A 17,760-nucleotide genomic window follows, 5' to 3' on the forward strand; every position below is an offset into this window, starting at 1 on the left:
AACGTTGTCGGAGCAGCTTTTCTTTTTCATTTATAAGAGGAAAGGTGTTACAAGTATTTGGTCGGAGCAGGCCGCTATACATCCACTATGCCAACAGCCGGCAACCCAGCAACATACATCAGCACATAATTCAGTCTGGCTCTCGAGGTCTGTCCAAAAGCAGCTGAATCCTATGACGCCCAGCCTGGTTCCATATCCTAAATTTAATCAATCATCAAGTTGAAGACCGTGCTGACGGTGGACGCCTTGCTTTGGAAAATCCGGGCATTCCTCTTGCACCACGTGAACCACCAGATTGCCACTGCCAGACCGCCCCAGCCCTTTGAGTTGGTCAGGTTAGTGTTCACCATTGTGATGTCTTATTTCTCTAGATCAAACAATCTGTGTCGTATTTCCCTTGGAAACATTGCCCTCGGGCTGTTTCATTTCTCAAAGAAGGTTGTGTTGGTGAAATTGTACACATGTTTATGGAACAAGTAAGTTGCTATGTTATAGCCAGTTTCTACCTGCACACAAAAAAATTGTGATCTAATGATGTTTCCGTTGGAATGCCATCAATGCTACGAACTAATCTTGTTTCTATTATGATGAAATGTACCCAAATCTACCAGCCTGATGACAAGGCATCAACTCAAAACAAGAGCAAGGACGGTGGAGATGGGGATTCACTTAGGGATTTTTCTCCGGAGAGTGCAGCGGCGATGAGGCCATTCCGGCTGGCATCCCCACCGGCAAAATGGGAACTGGCCGAGAGCTTGTCGAGTCAGCGTGTGGCGGAGGATGGAAGGAGTGCGTGCGGCGGATGGACTGGGGGGAGGAAGAGCGCCGCCCTGGTGACTTCCGCGGTTCGTCCGGCGGCCGCTAGGGTTTCCGTCATCCCCAATTCCGGTATGAAACCCCAACCCCGCACAAGATGGGATAGCTTGAACAGAACCAAAATTTCAACCCTCCTTTACACTGAGCAACCAGGAGCCGCGTGGCACGTACAATTTCGGCCTTCCTTTCCACCGCCAGGCTCTACGCGCCGCCGCCCTCGTCACCGATGCCCAGGAGCCGCCTACTCGGCTACTCCTCACGCTGATCCGGCGACGCGCGGCGAGCAGGATGAGGCAGGTGCCTTCCGTGTGTGTGCCCTCGAACGGCAAACCATTCCTCTGATTGCTTCAGGTCGCAGGTGATTTTTTCTTTTCCTCAAAAAGAGGGAAAAACAATCGGCCTCTGCATCGAGTGTCAGGTTGCAAGGGAGGGATGATTCGCAAATAGAGCACCAACATTCAAGTATGATAGTTTACTTACAGTCTTAATTGTTCGGTATCTACGACTGCGAGAATACTGATCGATTGTTCTTAACTGAAGTCCAATGCGTTGAGTGTACATATGAACTCTGCCTAACCATGTTCCATAGGACAAGCTGAATACTCTGCTGCATTTTCAGCTATTATGCGGTGAAAATGCCATTCAAAACAAATTATGCGGAGAAAAAGATAATTGTAGTTTAGCTCTTATTTCTTACACCAGCATTGGTATCTTTAATCCTAACTAAAAAAATTACATGCATCTATGGCTTGGCGTTGGGTTTGGCTTGCAGCACCAAGTAGTCAGCTAGTTGCCCTTTCAGGCCTCTTTTGGTTCATAGGATAGGATTATCGTAGGAATAGGAATTTTGTAGGAAATGAGATGACATGTATCTTAAATCCTATGAGTAGGAATAGGAAACGAGATGTCATTTGGTTGACACCAAAGGAATTTTTCCATTGAGTCTAGGCTCATTTTTATTTTCCCATAAAATGTGGAGGATAGGAACCAATCCTATGTAGGAATAAGAATCCATTCCTATGAACCAAAGGGCTCTAAAGGAAAAAATCCTATAAGAAATCCTATCCTCTAGAATTTCTATGAAATTCCTCCAAACCAAAGGAGGCCTCAACCTGTAAGCCACCCGTTTCTGATCCCATCCCCATAGAAAGAGACGACGAAGCAAACCACAAATGAAACTGCCGCAACCCATATAGCCGAGCCGTGATCTTCGGTGCTTGTCATCACGTCTGGAGCGTTGGCGGTATTGTTGAGAAGATCTGGATTTCCCCTGGAATCGACTGCCACAGATGATCGAAATGCTGGAAGGGATCCAGAGAGCTGATTATAAGAAAGCACCAGCTCTGTCAAGCTTTGCAAACCTTCGAGCGAGGATGGTATCGGGCCAGACAAGTCGTTATAGGAAATATCAAGAATCACCAGGTCCTTCAAAACGCCAATATTTGAAGGAATAGATCCACTGAGATGGTTGTGACTTAGATTCAGAATTGCACTCAAGCTGGTCGGCATTGTGGGGATCACACCAGTGAGCTCATTATCCCCGAGATGAAGCTCAATAAGAAATTGCAATGAACTGATTGAAGTTGGAATGGCGCCAGTGATCTTGTTGCCCTGCAAACATATGTTTGAAAGCCGCAGTAGCTGGAAAATTTCATGTGGTATCTCTCCAGTAAATGAGTTTTGGCTAAGGTCCAATACATTCAAGTTCACCAGATCGACAAGTGCACTTGGTACATGTCCGTCAAAATTGTTCATTTGCAGTTTCAGAACAGCCATGCTATCAAGTTTGCTGATCTCAGTGGGCACTGTACCGTTCAACTGGTTGCTTGCCAGATTCAAGAGAACCAACTTACTGCATCTGCCAACATGCCGGGGTATGCCTCCCGCCAAGTGGTTATTGTTCAGCTCAAGATAAGACAAGCTTGAATTGAGGCATCACTAATCGAGCCTGGGATACTACCATCGAGCAAGTTTCCTCCGAGATGAAGGCGATAGAGGCTGTGAGAGAATCCTTGCGGTATGTGCCCTTCAAGCATGTTGCCGGTGAGATCAACGGTATGCAAACCAGCAGCCAAGAACAGATCAGAAGGTATCTCACCACTAAGCTTATTGTAACTCAAATCCAACATCTCGGTATTCATGGTGATTTCACTAGGTATCAAGCCACTGAAGTTGTTGCTAGATAACACCAGTTCCTTCAAAGAGTGGACCATATTTGTTGGGAGGCTGCCATCAAGTGTGTTGGAACTAAGGTTCAAGCTTCTCAATCTGGGCAAAGAACTCAACTGTTCGTCCACATTTCCACTCAGCAAACTGAAGGAGAAATCAAGAACCTCCAGTTTGCGGAAACCAGTGAAGTCGCCGAGCGGACCAGGCAACTGAGCGTAGCTCAGATTGAGCGTGCGCAATCTAGAACCCAAGAGGTATGAGGAGAGCTGCCGTGGCAGATCGGTGAACCTGTTTTTCGAGAGATCCAGAGATTCCAAGGTGTCAAGGGAGCATAAGCAGGCAAGTACGGTGGAGTTGGAGAGGCCAAAGCGAGACATGGAGAGGTGGAGCACAACTGCAGATGAACCGGGGCGGTTAGACGGCACAGAGCAAGTGACCCCACTCCACAGGCACGGGTTCGGGTCGGTTGTGTCCCAGTGGCTCCACGGAGCCATGGCGGAGATCATGCTTGAAAGGTTTCTCATGGTGCTTTCCTGCGCTTTGTTTAGCCGTAGAGGTTGCACGCGGGCCATGGACAAATCAAACAGCAAGCAAAACAGCAGTGCTAGCAATAACCCATGGTGAGAACTTGAGCCATACCTGCTCTTCTCCATGGTTACCTCTTCTCTTCTGCAACCTACTGGGTCAGCTGTTTGCAGGTGGTGGTGTTGCAAAGGGCCTGATCGATCCACTACCATACGTGCAAGAAGATGGGTAGAAGAAGCAATGGTAGAGAAAGTAGGAATGGTCAGATTAGTGGCGCAAGACCCCATCTGCGGTGTATACGAAGGGGGTTGAACTTTGACTCAAAGTGATGTGGCGCCTCACAGCATCAGGTTGGTATCAATCGTCATCGTTACTGTTGGATAAGTGAGCAACTAAGCTTTACTGAGGGCCAATGGCCAGTACATATACAGATGTGGTAAAGTGCAGAAAAGCCCCTTATACAATGGGGATGTACACAATGAACTATACACATCTAACACCCCCCCTCAAACTCATGGTGGATCAACAACACTGAGTTTGGAGAGGAAAAACCCATGCTGTGCTCGAGTCTGTGCCTTCGTGAAGAAGTCAGCCAACTGTAACTCCGAGGGCACATAGTGAAGAGCGAGAGTCTGATCCTGCACAGCAACACGCACAAAGTGGGCATCCACACCGATGTGCTTGGTGAGTTCATGCTTCACCGGGGCACGCGCAATACTGATAGCACCGGTGCTGTCAGACAGTAGAGGAATGGAGGTAGTAGCAGACACACCAAAATCCTCAAGTAACCACCGTAACCAGATCATCTCAGTCGTCAACATAGCCATGGCTCACAACTCAGCCTCTGTGCTCGAGCGAGAAACTGTAGTCTGCTTCTTTGTCTTCCAGGCAATAAGAGAGCCACCAAGAAAGACACAGTAAGCAGACAGCGAGCGTCGATCAAAGGGATCACTGGCCCAGGTAGCATCAGAGTAGGCCTGGAGCTCAAAAGAGATGGAGTGGGGAAAGAAAAGGCGCTGAGGGATCGTGCCACGAAGATATCGTAGAACACGGAGGAGATGACTATAGTGGACAGAGGTGGGGGCCGAAACAAACTGACTCAGGATGTGGACAGGATAGGAGATGTCAGGACGCGTAACGGCAAGATAGACAAGACTGCCAACAAGATGACGATAGTGTAACGCCCTCGATGCGGCTATATCTCCCACGTGTCGAAGCACGACTTAGAGGCATAACCGCATTGAAAGCAATGTCGCAAGTGAGGTAATCTTCACACAACCCATGTAATACATAAGGGAAAGAGATACATAGTTGGCTTACAATCGCCACTTCACACAATTACATGAATAAAGCATTACATCAACCAGATACAATCAAGGTCCGACTATGGAACCAAAATAAAAGAAGAACCCCAAAGCGACAAGGTCCCCGATCGACCCCAACTGGGCTCCACTACTGATCAACTAGAACGAAACAACATAAAGGACAAGATCTTCATCGAGCTTCTCCTGAGCTTGGTTGCGTCATCTGCACGGACTCATCGGCACCTGCAAGCTGGTTTTGGAAGTATCTGTGAGTCACGGGGACTCAGCAATCTCACACCCTCGCGATCAAGACTATTTAAGCTTATGGGTAAGGTAAAGGTATGAGGTGGAGCTGCAGCAAGCGACTAGCATATATGATGGCTAACCTGTTCGCAAAAGCGAGCGAGAAGAGAAGGCAAAGCACGATCGATAAAAGTATGATCAAGAAGTGATCCTAGAACAACCTACGTCAAGCATAACTCCAACACCGTGTTCACTTCCCGGACTCTGCCGGAAAGAGACCATCACGGTTACACACGCGGTTGATGCATTTTAATTAAGGTAAACTTCAGGTTTTCTATAACCGGACGTTAACAAATTCCCATCTGCCCATAACCGCAAGCACGGCTTTCGAAAGTTCAAATCCCTGCAGGGGTGTCCCAACTTAGCCCATAACAAGCTCTCACGGTCAACGAAGGATATTCCTTCTAGCGGGAAGACCCGATCAGGCTCGGAATCCCGGTTACAAGACATCCTCGACAATGATAAAACAAGTCCAGCAAGACCACCCGTTGTGCCGACAATCCCGATAGGAGCTGCACATATCTCGTTCTCAGGGCACACCGGATAAGCTAAGCGTACGGGAGCCAACGTAACCCAAGTTGCCAAGGGACGGCCCCGCATGGTGCTCTGGGTTGGACCAACACTTAGACAAGCACTGGCCCGGGGGTTTAAAATAAAGATGACCCTTGGGCTGGCCTAACCCAAGGGAAAAAGAGGCTAGGTGGCGAATGGTAAAACCAAGGTTGGGCCTTGCTAGAGGAGTTTTATTCAAAGTGAACTGTCAAGGGGTTCCCATTATAACCCAACCGCGTAAGGAACGCAAAATCCGGGAACATAACACCGATATGACAGAAACTATGGCGGCAAGAGTGGAACAAAGCACCAGGCATAAGGCCGAGCCTTCCACCCTTTACCAAGTATATAGATGCATTAATTAAATAAGAGATATTGTGATATCCCAACAAGTAAGCAATGTTCCAACTAGGAACGATCTCCATGTTCCAACAAGGAACAAACTTCAATCTTCACCTGCAACTAACAACGCTATATGAGGGGCTGAGCAAAGCGGTAACATAGCCAAACAACGGTTTGCTAGGACAAGGTGGGTTAGAGGCTTGGTTTAACAACATGGGTGGCATGATAAGCAAGTGGTAGGTATCGCAGCATAGGCATAGCAAAAGAGCGAGCAACTAAGCAAGCAAAGATAGAAGTGATTTCGAGGGTATGGTCATCTTGCCTGAAATCCCGCAAGGAAGAAGAACGAGTCCATGAAGAAGACAAACGAATGTAGTCGAGCGGGTCCTCACAAACGCGACGTTAACGGAACCAACCCGAAGAAGCAAACACCGGAAAGGAAGCACACAACATAGTAAACAAACCACACATGAATATGGTATGATATGCGAGATGCGGTATGCGATGCATATGCATGATTTGACAAGAGATGAATGAACCTGGCCTCAACTTGGAAATCCAAGTGTGCCACTGAAAAGATGAGATGAAATCGCTTGAAAACGATATAAAGATCGCCGGAATCGGAGTCACGGTTTGGAAATGGCAAGCAATTCAAATATGGCACCGGTCTGCGATTTACAGCAAGTAGTCAACTAAATGCAATGAGATGAACATGCTACAGCACCCAAACATGGCATAAAAATGCATGGCAGGAATTCATTCATGATGCTTAACAAAAGACTAGCACTGAGCTACGGCCAATTCCTCCATTAACATGTTCAAACAAGCATGGCAAAAGTGCAAACGGTAAATAGATCTCAGACTTAGTGAAATTAACAATTGTCTGAAATTTCAGATCAGGTAACACACTCTGAAGCATGAAAACTAGATACTACAAGAACTGAACATGGCAAAGCAAAGCATGGCATGGAGCTACTCAAAGAGCTTAACAAAAGTCCCTTAGTGACCTTGAGCCAAAAGGGATCAGAAAATACAATTGCAAGCATGTGAACATGGCAAAAACATAAACAGATCACAAACTTAGAGAAAAACCGGAGTATGCAAATCAGATATCAAGTAGGCATGTTTACGAGCTCGATGCACTCACTACAGAGCAAGGCATGACAATCTAAGCATACACCCATCAAAAATACACATTATACAAGCTAGACATGGCAAGAACAATAACATAGCATGCACGGATCAACTACAACATCCTTGGCAAAATCGCTAACAAGTAGACAATCTGCCCAGATTCATGAAATAGCAAAAGTAGAGCTCGATTGGCTCAAGTTAGGGTGCTCCATAATTGCAAAAAAAGACATGGATGGATAGAGCACTACAAGATTAACAAATCATCCTTACTGATCATCCTCAAAAGAGGCACGGATCACTAGGAAACAACAAGAACATATGGCATAATGAGATAAACAGACCAAGGACTTAGTGGAATTGCTAAGTCCCTGAAATCAGCATTAACAAATGCACCACTTTGCAAGCTTGTGCTAGTCACCACACACATCACAAAAATACATGGGTTGCACCTCTGGATAGATGACAAAACATATAACAAAACTCATGTAGAGCACCTGGGCATATCATGCACACAATAATCATGGCAAAAATGACAAATATCTAAATGGAGCAGCAGATCTGACAATTATCTCAAGTAGCCTACTTCCAACAGCATTTCAGGCATCAAGATGAACTCAAATGAAAATGATGCAATGAGATGAAATGATGTGCTTTCTGAGACGAACATTTTGATATGCTATATGCCCAAAACGGAGCTACGGATGCAGAGTTACGGCATGTCAAAGTAGGCAAGAAAAATTAGGGTTAGAGGAGAAAAAGTCAACCGAGGCAAACGGATCTCAGATCCAGATCGGGCCGATACTGTAGCACACACGCACTTCGAGGTTGAACGGAGGGGATCGCCGGAGTTGGTCGAGGTGGCCGGAGAAGGTGGGGTCCGGGCCGGATCTTGCCGGATCCGGCCGGATCTGGCGGCCGGAAGGAGCAGCGCGGCGGGGCGGCGCCGGGGCGAGGAGATGACGTCGGGCGGCGATGGAGGCGATGGTCGGCGAGGCGGACCGCGGCAGCGTGGCGGCGCCGGCCGGCGAGGTGAAGCCGGCGTCGGGCGGCGGGGTGAAGGAGGCGCGAGGCGCGGGGCGGCTCGGGCCCGATCCGGCCCGGGGCGGGCTCCCCGTGGACCGAGCGGGCCGCGGCGGCGGTGGGTGGCGGCGTGCCACGTGTTGCGCGCCGATTGGCACGAGCGCGGCAGCGGGATTCGTCCGGCGCGCGGATGGAGCGGGGCTAGGGTTTTGAGGAAGGAGAGACCCGAAATTTCGGAGGAGGGGCTAGTTTTATAGGTAGAGGGAGCTAGCAGTGTCCAAATGAGGTGCGGTTTTTGGCCACGCGATCGTGATCGAACACTCTAGATGATGGAGAGGGTTTTGGTGGGTTTTGGGCCAAATTGGAGGGGTGTTAGGCTGCAACACGCACGAGGCCTTTTCGGTCCCTCGGTTAACCGTTGGAGTATCAAACAAAGTCCAAATGGTACGAAACTTGACAGGCGGTCTACCGGTAGTAAACCAAGGCCGCTTGGCAAGTCTCGGTCCAATCCGGAATTGTTTAATCGCCACACACGAAAGAAAGGTAGAAAGGGACACCGGGTGACATAGGAGCGCCGGATTGCAAAACGGACAACGAGGAAAATGCTCGGATGCATGAGACGAACATGTATGCAAATGAAGTGCACATGATGACATGATATGCAATGCATGACACGCAAGCAATGACAAGGCAACAACAGCGAATAACTGCACGACACCTGGCACATCAGTCTCGGGGCGTTACAGATAGCGAGTGGGATTAGGAAGAGGGTCACCATCAGAGGCACGAAGTTGAACGTTGAGCTCCATAGGAGTCACAACAGTACGCTCATTACCAAGAGCAGCGCGAGCAAGAAGATCCTAAATATATTTTTCTTGGGAGATGTAGAAGCCATCAGAGGTTGAGGAGATCTCAATCCCAAGAAAGTAGCGAAGTGGACCAAGATCAGTCATGAGGAACTGATCGCGAAGGCGAGCCTTAACAAAGGCAATATAGTCAAGGTCGTCACCAGTGATGATCATGTCATCAACATAGAGGAGAAGAGTCCGACCACGAGGAGACGTGTGAACAAACAACGCGGGATCATGATCACTGGGCAAGAAACCAGCTGCAGTCACCACAGAGGCGAAGCGCTCAAACCAGGCACGAGGGGCCTGTTTAAGACCATAGAGGGAGCGGCGAAGTCTACAGAGCATACCATCAGGAGCGTAGTACCTCGGTGGTGGCTACATATAAACCTCCTCACGCAACTCACCATTGAGAAAAGCATTCTGAACATCAAGTTGAGAGATAGACCACTGGCGAACAGAAGCCACATCAAGAAGAGTGCGGACGGTGGTCATGTGGGCCACAGGAGCAAATGTCTCATCATAATCGCGCCCCTTCTCCTGCTAAAAACCACGGGCCACAAGACGAGCTTTGTAGCGCTCAAGAGAACCATCGGAGCGAGTCTTAACCTTGTAGACTCACTTGCAAGTGATGGGACGGACACCGGAAGGGAGGGGAACCAGATCGCATGTGCCAGAGCGCTCAAGAGCAGCAAGCTCTTCGGCCATCGCAAGTTGCCATTCAGGCTGAATCATGGCAGTGCGGTAGGAAGTGGGCTCAGCAATAGCAGAGAGACCATACCGATCAGGGGAGTAGCGATCAGGTAGGGGGCGAGGCCGAGCACGAAGGTTGTGAACCAGGGGAGGCGTGAGAGGAGGTGCACCAGAGGTGGAAGGCTCGTCAGAGGAGACATCCTCAGTACGAGATCGGCGAGTATAGTGGAGAGGAAATGGTGAGAGAGGGCGACGGACTGGAGATGAAGGTGAAGAGGTGGAGGAGGAGGATGGAGAAGACGGTGTCGGTGGGGAATGAGAAGGAATGAGAGGTGCCGGAGGAAGAGGTGACACATGAGGCACATAGCCGGGTGTGTCAGGAAGGAGCAGGAAAGAAATGTTGTCCACAGAGAAGCTCGAGGAAGAAGAACGTGGGTAGTAAGAACAAGACTCGTCAAAAGTCACATCACGCGAGATGCGCAAGCGACGACCCACATGATCCCAACATCGATAGCCCTTGTGCTCATCACTGTAGCCAAGAAAGACACACTCAACCGACTGAGCAGTCAGTTTGGTGCGTTCTCGTGGGGCAAGAAGGACATAACACACATATCCAAACATCCGAAGAGCGGAGTAGTCAGGGGAACGTCTAGTGAGACACTCCATAGGAATACCACCCTGCAAAGCAGTCGATGGCTGAATGTTGATGAGATAAGTGGATGCAGAAACAGCCTCAGCCCAAAAGTGAGGCGGAAGGGAAGCGGCAATCATCAGCGCACGAGCCGTTTCAAGTAGATGACGATGCTTACGTTCGGCAACGCCGTTTTGAGCATGAGCACCAGGACATGAGAACTGGGCAAGAGTACCCTGTTCCGCAAGAAAACCACGCAACAGCTGAGAGATAAACTCACCAACGGAGTCAGCACGAAAAGTATGAATGGGCATGGAAAACTGGGTGCGAACCATGGCAGCAAAACGTTTGTATATAGAGAGAACCTCGTTACGAGATTTCATGAAGTAGAGCCAGGTGTAGTGAGAGAAATCATCAATAAACAAGATATAATAGCGATGACCACCTTTCGAATCAAAGGGGGCAGGACCCCAAACATCAGAATGAACCAAGTCAAAAGGACGCTGAGATACCGACTCACTGGTAGGATAAGGCAACTGGGTCTGTTTGCCAAGTCTGCAACCATTACAATGTAAAGAAAAATCTCCAGATACAGACCCCAAGAGGCCCTGACAAACTAAGGAAGACAAGCGAGAGCCACAGATGTGACCAAGGCGATGATGCCACTGCTGGAAGGACGCAGGCGAAGAGGCAGCAAGAGCATGGGAGCTGGAAGGAGTGGTGGCAGTGGAAGGAACACGAAGCCAGTCAACCTCCCAAAGGCCCTCCGACTCACGGCGCCGGGGGCCAGCACCAACCAAAGCCTTGGTGCGTCGATCCTGAATGGAGCAAGAGTCGGCATCAAGGATGACACGACAACCAGAATCAGTAAGTTGGGTAGCAGAAAACAGATTCATGGTAAGACGAGAAACATGTGAAACACTAGGAACAGAAAAAGAGGAAGTGGAAAGAAGACCACGAGTAGCAACAGAAAGAGGTGTGCCATCGGCGGTAAGAACATTAACAGACGAATCAAGAGGTCGGAGAGAAGACAACACAGAAGAATCGGAAGACATATGGAAGGAGGCTCCAGAATCCAAAACCCACGAAGATGTACCTGACTGTGTAGATTCTTGCGGTGGTGGAGAAGTGGCTGCAGTCACAGCAGCAGCTGAGCCAGTCGACGAAGAGCCTGAGGAAGCCAGGAGGCGTTTGAGCCTCAAAATGTCCTGGTCAGTGAGTGACGGAGTCGAGGAAGATCCAGGAGTCCCACTGGAAGAGGAGCGCCGCTGGTCTCGCTTCTTCTCACGGCAATCAGACTCTGGGTGACTGGGCCGAGAGCAGTAGCCACAGAAGGTGTCACGGCGCGACCGACCCCTCTTAGTATAAGCAGGGCGACTCACCCCCCCTGAAGGTGTGGGGAGGAGCGGTGGAGCGGTGAGCCGAGCAGACGACACAGGAGCCCGAGCAGCCAACACAAACGAGACCATCACCAGACCAGCAGAGTGAAGGCGGGTCTCCTCAGCACGAAGCTCAGCAAGCACCTCCGAGATTGGAACACGACCACGAGCAAGCAAGTGAGCATGTCTGGGCTCAAACTCAGAGTGGAGACGAGATAAGAACTCATGGACCCGCTGAAAGTCCAGATCTGACCGATTAGTCTGACAGCAACGACAGGTGCCATAAACAACTGTCCGAAGAGAGTCAAGCTGACGCCAGGTGGTAGAGCACTGTGAATAGAACTCATCAACAGAGGAATCACCTTGCTGGAGGGCGTGCTCCTGACGTACCACAGAGAGATAGAGAGTATCACCAGAGGGCTGATAGCGCTGACAAAGATAAGACCACATCGCTGCAACTATGCCAAGTCCCATGAACTCCGAATCAAACTGAGGGAGGACACTGGCAGTAAGAACAGCAGCAGCACAAGCATCGTCATTGCACCACTGAGTGTAAGCAGAGAGATCATCCCGGTACGCCAAAAGAGCATCGAAGTAAGCAGATACCTGCTGATCATAGGCATCAACTGCAGCATCATCAAGGGCCTTGGCGGCATCCCGGTCAGCCTCGGAAGCCTCAGCAGCAAGTACCGGCGGCACCGGTGGGATTGGGGCCACAGGCGCAACAAGACATGGCGGGCAGGGAACCTCGCCAGAAAAAACACCCCACAGAAGAAGACCACGCATATGGATGCACGTGAACCCCACAAACTCAGCATAGTTGGTGCCATCGAAGATCACGGAGCACCTAGGAACTGCAACATAGCCCGAGGAAGACATGGGGGAACTCTCTGTTTCTCCCTTTTTTTTCTTTTTGGTTAACGCTCCCCGATCTGGATCGGGGCGGAAAAACTCACGCTAGCCCCGAGTGGGGAATCGGGAGGCCAGGAGGAGAGCCGGCCCTGGGCCGCAGCTGCGGCAGCAGATGAAGCAACGGCAGCTGCAGCCAGATGCGGAGGAGGGCGGCCTGGGCGCGGGCGGCCAGAGACACGGCCGGGGCGCGCTGAAGGAGGTGCGGTCGGGGCGCAGCCAGGGCGTAGGCGGAGCGCGGCTTGGGCGCGGCGGGGGCAAGGCCAGGACGCGGTAGGGGCGAGGCCAGGGCGCGGCCTGGGAGCGGTCGGGGCGAGGCCTGAACGCAGCCGGGCGGGGAGGGCGCGCCCTGGGCGTGGATGAGCTCGGCGGGCGCAGTCAGGGGCTGCCGGGCGTGGAGAAGGTGGCCGGCAACGAGGAAGGAGATGGCCGGCGACGGGGAAGCTAGGCACGGAGTTGCAGCGTGCGGAAGAGGAAGAGGAACCTAGCAACTGATACCATGTTGGATAAGTGAGCAACTAAGCTTTACGAAGGGCCAATGGCCAGTACATATATAGATGTGGTAAAGTGCAGAAAAGTCTCTTATACAATGTGGATGTACACAATAAACTATACACATCTAACAGTTACCTCGTCAGCTTGCAAGTCTGAACCGTGTTCTACTCATCGGCAAGTGGCCTGGTTTGTGAAATAGTACCACCGACATTTACTCATTTACCAATAAGAATGGTGGAATGGTCCATTCTAAGAAGACCGTAAGTCAACGCTGACGCTAAAAATAAAGATAAACCACACATATGAAATTATGTGCTCAATTTTCTTTGTTCTGGAAGTGAACCTTATTTTGCACAATTATTCGGTGTTTCTACATGTTTTCTTAACATTCCTGTATTTTTAAGCAACTATTTTGAGCTCAAAAATTCTTTCAAGGAAATTAAGCAATTGCTGATGAGATTAATGTTTGCTGACATGCCTTGTGGCCAATTTAAGATGCGTCCACCATTAGGATTATTCGGCACCACGTGTATCCTTTCACTCATATTACTATCATTTTCCTCTAAAAGAAAAAAAATTAAGGCATGTGTTTCCCAACAGGTTTTATTTTATTTACAGTAGAATGTCTTGATTGCAACTTTTGCCAACTTTGCTACTTTACCGTTGAACTAAAGGAAAGAAAATGAGCTGTTTTCACCACCCTTGTTGTTGGCTTACATTTGTAAATTTGAACATCTTGATGTACATTTATGCTATGCAGTGATAGCTTAAAACTGAATAACTGTTTAGTAAAGGCACTGAAGATTACTGACAACTTTGGACCTAGTTCCCCAGAGACCGTGTGACAAATTGCTGGACTCATGAGATCTTGATGTTTCATTGGCCACACTCATGAGATCGTGTGACAGATTGCAGGATTTGTGCAACATGCATGGATTGTATCCTTACACAGTAATTTTAAAGCAGTTACTTTCAGAACCGTCCTTAAATGTTTGGCAGCAGCGAGTTACTAGTTTTATTGTCAATTTATATAGAGGTAGTGCTAATTAAAATTAGCATTTTTTTAATAGTATCCACTATTGGCAACCACTTATCATTTATTTTTATGAGAAACAGAACTTCAGCATTTGTGACATTCGTTGAGGGATGCTAGATAAGCATCACTCATCTATTGGAAAAGACTCAGAGGCCTATAAGCAAACCTTTTTAGCTTAGCTGCACATCGCATGTTTGAGGGCTAATCCATTCCGTTATTACTTCAGCAGGTTGCGACATCAACAAAAGGCGCTGTACCTCTGTTGGTGGCATGTAACAATTTGCCATCTCAATCAGAATCATGTCTCTGGACAGTTTGTTACAAGGCTCCTATCCCCTTTGGAAACTGCATGCCTCAACTGAAGAAAAGAACTATCATTTCTCTCAACCACTCTCATGACACCAGAATTTCTGTTCTGTTGTATGCTTCTCTGACAGCAGTTGTTACCGTGCTCGTCTCCTTGGAGCCAGACAGATAGCCAGCCAGCCAAGAGTGCCCAGAAAGCTAGCATCCCTGCTTCAGCGCCACTCCTGCAGATTTTTCTACGCGGGTATTGGGAGTTTTCTGTAACTTAGGTGGCAAGTCATGGTTCTTGCTTGTTGCTACTGGGAAACTGGTTGCTTGGGGCTAGCTGCTGGTGGCCAGTGTGCTGTTGAAGTGGAAGCAAAGAAACCAGCGGCCACTCCCCTCCATATAAACCCCCGGGAGTTTGTGGATGTTTCTTGCAGCCCAGATCCTTGAGGAAGCAGCACGTCCATGGCCTCTGATCGCGTCGAGGTCGACACCGCCCGCCCTTTCCGGTCCGTGAAGGAGGCGGTCGCGGTGTTCGGGGAGCGCATCCTCGTCGGCGGGAGCAACTCCAGATACAGCAGCAGTGCGGTTGCCATTGCCGACGCGCATGCCAATGCCACCCCTAACGCCAAGCACGAAGATAGCAGTAGGAGCAGTACCACCACCCTTTCTCCAAATGCAATGGCAGAGGTAGATGCGGAGCTAGAGCCAGAGGCAACGGCAGCTATCGTGCCTATGTACTCCGCGCACTCCTCGCCGTCGTTCACGTCGCCGCGTTCGGCGTACGGCGACGACGGCGAGCTTGGTTGCCAAGACGACGAGGCCGGGCTCGCGGTCGTGAGCTCCATCAAGAAGCTGGAGGCGGAGGTGGCCGATACGAGACGGGAGGTGCTGCAGCTCAGGAAGAGGGGCACCGAGATGGAGATGGCCGTGGCCAGCCTCAACGCGCAGCTCCACCGAGGCCTCTCGAGGCTGGCCGAGATCGAGGCCGACAAGGCTGCTGCGGCGGCGGCACGGCGCAGCATCGGCGGGGACACCGACGTGATGGCGGCGGCCATGGTGCGGAGCGAGCGGTGGGCCGAGAAGTCCAGCACGTACAGCAGCGAGTACCTGCCGTCCTTCAGCCACGCGCTGAGCCTCGGCGAGATCGACGACGACCTGCTCGGCGGCAGGAGGAGGAAGGCGCAGAAGGTGAAGCCCATCGTGCCCCTCATCGGCGACATCCTCTTCTCCAAGAGTTTCTCCAGGAGGAAGAGCGGCAAGGACAGCGGGGATCTCTCCAGCGTGTTAGGGTGATCATCACTTTTGCTTGCTGCGTGCTCAGGTTGTGGCTGCTTGCGTTGCGTGTGGTTTGGATGGAGCATGTGCTTTTTTTGGTCCTTTCTTTCTCTTTGGTCGGGGTTTTTCATTTTTCTTTGTGCTCTTGTTTGTGCGAGCCTGTAAATGTAAAATACTGATGAATGCTTGTATCTACTCCCTCTGTCTCAAAATGTAAGAGTGTCAAAAATGATGTTATATTTTGGGACAGAGGGAGTGTGTGTTAGGTGATAACTATTCACATAGCTGTTTTCGGCCTTATACAATGCTAGGTGCCTAAGGAGGTGCTTAAAAAAATAAACTGAATTTTTCTAAAGCACCGTGCTTAATTAAGCGTATGCTCTATACAAATAAGCACCGGTGTTTAAGAAAAGCCTGGTTTATTTGTTCAAACACCTCTTCTAAGCACCTTGCATTATACAAGGTTTTAGAGTAGAGTTGTTTGGCTATCGCAGTTTTTTCAAGCCGTTTGCCACGCTTTTTAAATAAAGCCATGTGATCGAACCTGGTCAATAAAAACACAACACAACAAATCAGACATGCTAAAAAGCGCAAAAGTGCACAACTAGACTTCCCTAGAATGCCACCAACAATAAGCACGTGATATAACCTGAACATGCAAGAAAAATGACACACCGTGCCGCCGTCGCGTCCGCCTTAAAAGAACAAGAGTTACCACCGTTAGTGCTGGCAAAAAAGGGTTGCCAGACCAATCAAGGCGACGCTCCAAGAGGGACATGACACCTGCAAGCATTATCACCATCGTCAGCATGGACGAAGCTTTCGCTCGATACCTCCTGCACACCTCTCCTAAAGGACCCAAACCACCGTGGTCCCCAAAGGGGAACAACCCTGTCGAATGGGCACTGGCCCATATAAGGGAAGACCACACCACTCCAATACCACTTGCCACCATGCACCTAGCCATTCACATGACCAAAGAATGCAGACAACACCGCTGCAACAGTGCTTGCTAGAGAGCCAAATGCGCAGTCTGCCACCAAGGGCCACTCCCTATCATCTACAACCATAATCCCGAACATCGAGCCACACCTGCAACCGCCAACCACCAGGAGAAAAGGGCGGGAAACCCTTCCTTCCCCGCCACATGACAACCTCCAACCGAGGACACACCGACGAGCCTGGTCGGATCTAGATGAAGGTACCCCCCCCCCAACCCAACGGTCATGAGCCACCACATCGGCAACAACCGACAGGCTTCAAATTGGGCCCACCACCTATGGCTGGATCTAGGGAACGTATCTAGTGCACCAGGGCAATTGGTGATACCGGTGCACCGGACTCTGACGCACATCCAAAAATGTTCAAAAAAATTCGGAACAAATTTAGTGCGTTGACACAACATCAATGTAAGTTGTCATAAAAATTCAAATCAAAATTCGAAACATTGCTCGAGATACGAAAATGACAAATTTGTCATCAATGTGCTAATGGGTCAAAACTAAAGCCCAACTTGTGTTATGTAGTATTCAGTGTCAAATTTGTCATTTTGTATCTCGAGTAATGTTTCAAATTTTGATTTGAATTTTTGTGACAACATTGATGTTATGTCAATGCACTAAATTCTTTATGGATTTTTTCAAACATTCTTGAATGTGTAACGGGTGACAGGTGCACAGGTAGCACCAATTCCCCCGGTGCACCAGATACATTCCCGCCAGATCTAGGAGGGAGCCGGCTCACACCACCAAGCCATTATGCCCTGATTCGCACACGCGAGCAAGCCGACGGCACTTCGATCACCAAGCAGGAGAGGGTGAGCTCTCATGCATCGGTCCTGGACACACCGACAGGATGGGAGGCCCAACCAACATGACCCATGCAGGCTTGATTAAGGTTTGGAACTCGGGTTCCTGAGTATAGGAGGGAGAGGAGAAGATGAGGGGAAGAGGGAGGGGAAGGATGAGAATGGTAGTGATGAGATCCAGTGGCGGAGCTAGCAGAGAACGGCTAATGACTACTTTTTTCTTCAATC

The 17,760-nt window shown here is 49.6% G+C and overlaps 1 protein-coding gene and 1 pseudogene across 2 annotated transcripts; one reads left to right on the top strand and one right to left on the bottom strand.

Moving 5' to 3' along the window:
- Positions 1 to 658: 658 nt before the first annotated feature.
- Positions 659 to 15,962, top strand: LOC123086646 (uncharacterized). Of its 2 annotated transcripts, none has more exons than XR_006441026.1 (2): positions 659 to 888; positions 970 to 1,719. XR_006441026.1 is itself a non-coding variant. In XM_044508420.1 (2 exons), the coding sequence occupies exon 2, from the start codon at positions 14,913 to 14,915 to the stop codon at positions 15,741 to 15,743; it is 831 nt and encodes a 276-aa protein (XP_044364355.1). In that variant the 5' UTR covers positions 659 to 888; positions 14,383 to 14,912; the 3' UTR covers positions 15,744 to 15,962. The 2 variants fall into 2 exon arrangements, 1 of the variants encoding a protein (XP_044364355.1); XM_044508420.1 differs by lacking the exon at positions 970 to 1,719 and adding an exon at positions 14,383 to 15,962.
- On the bottom strand, positions 1,811 to 3,638 carry LOC123086645 (LRR receptor-like serine/threonine-protein kinase RGI1; annotated as a pseudogene).
- Positions 15,963 to 17,760: the final 1,798 nt, after the last annotated feature.

Source organism: Triticum aestivum, chromosome 4A, assembly GCF_018294505.1.
Source record: "Triticum aestivum cultivar Chinese Spring chromosome 4A, IWGSC CS RefSeq v2.1, whole genome shotgun sequence".
Lineage (NCBI taxonomy): Eukaryota > Viridiplantae > Streptophyta > Magnoliopsida > Poales > Poaceae > Triticum > Triticum aestivum.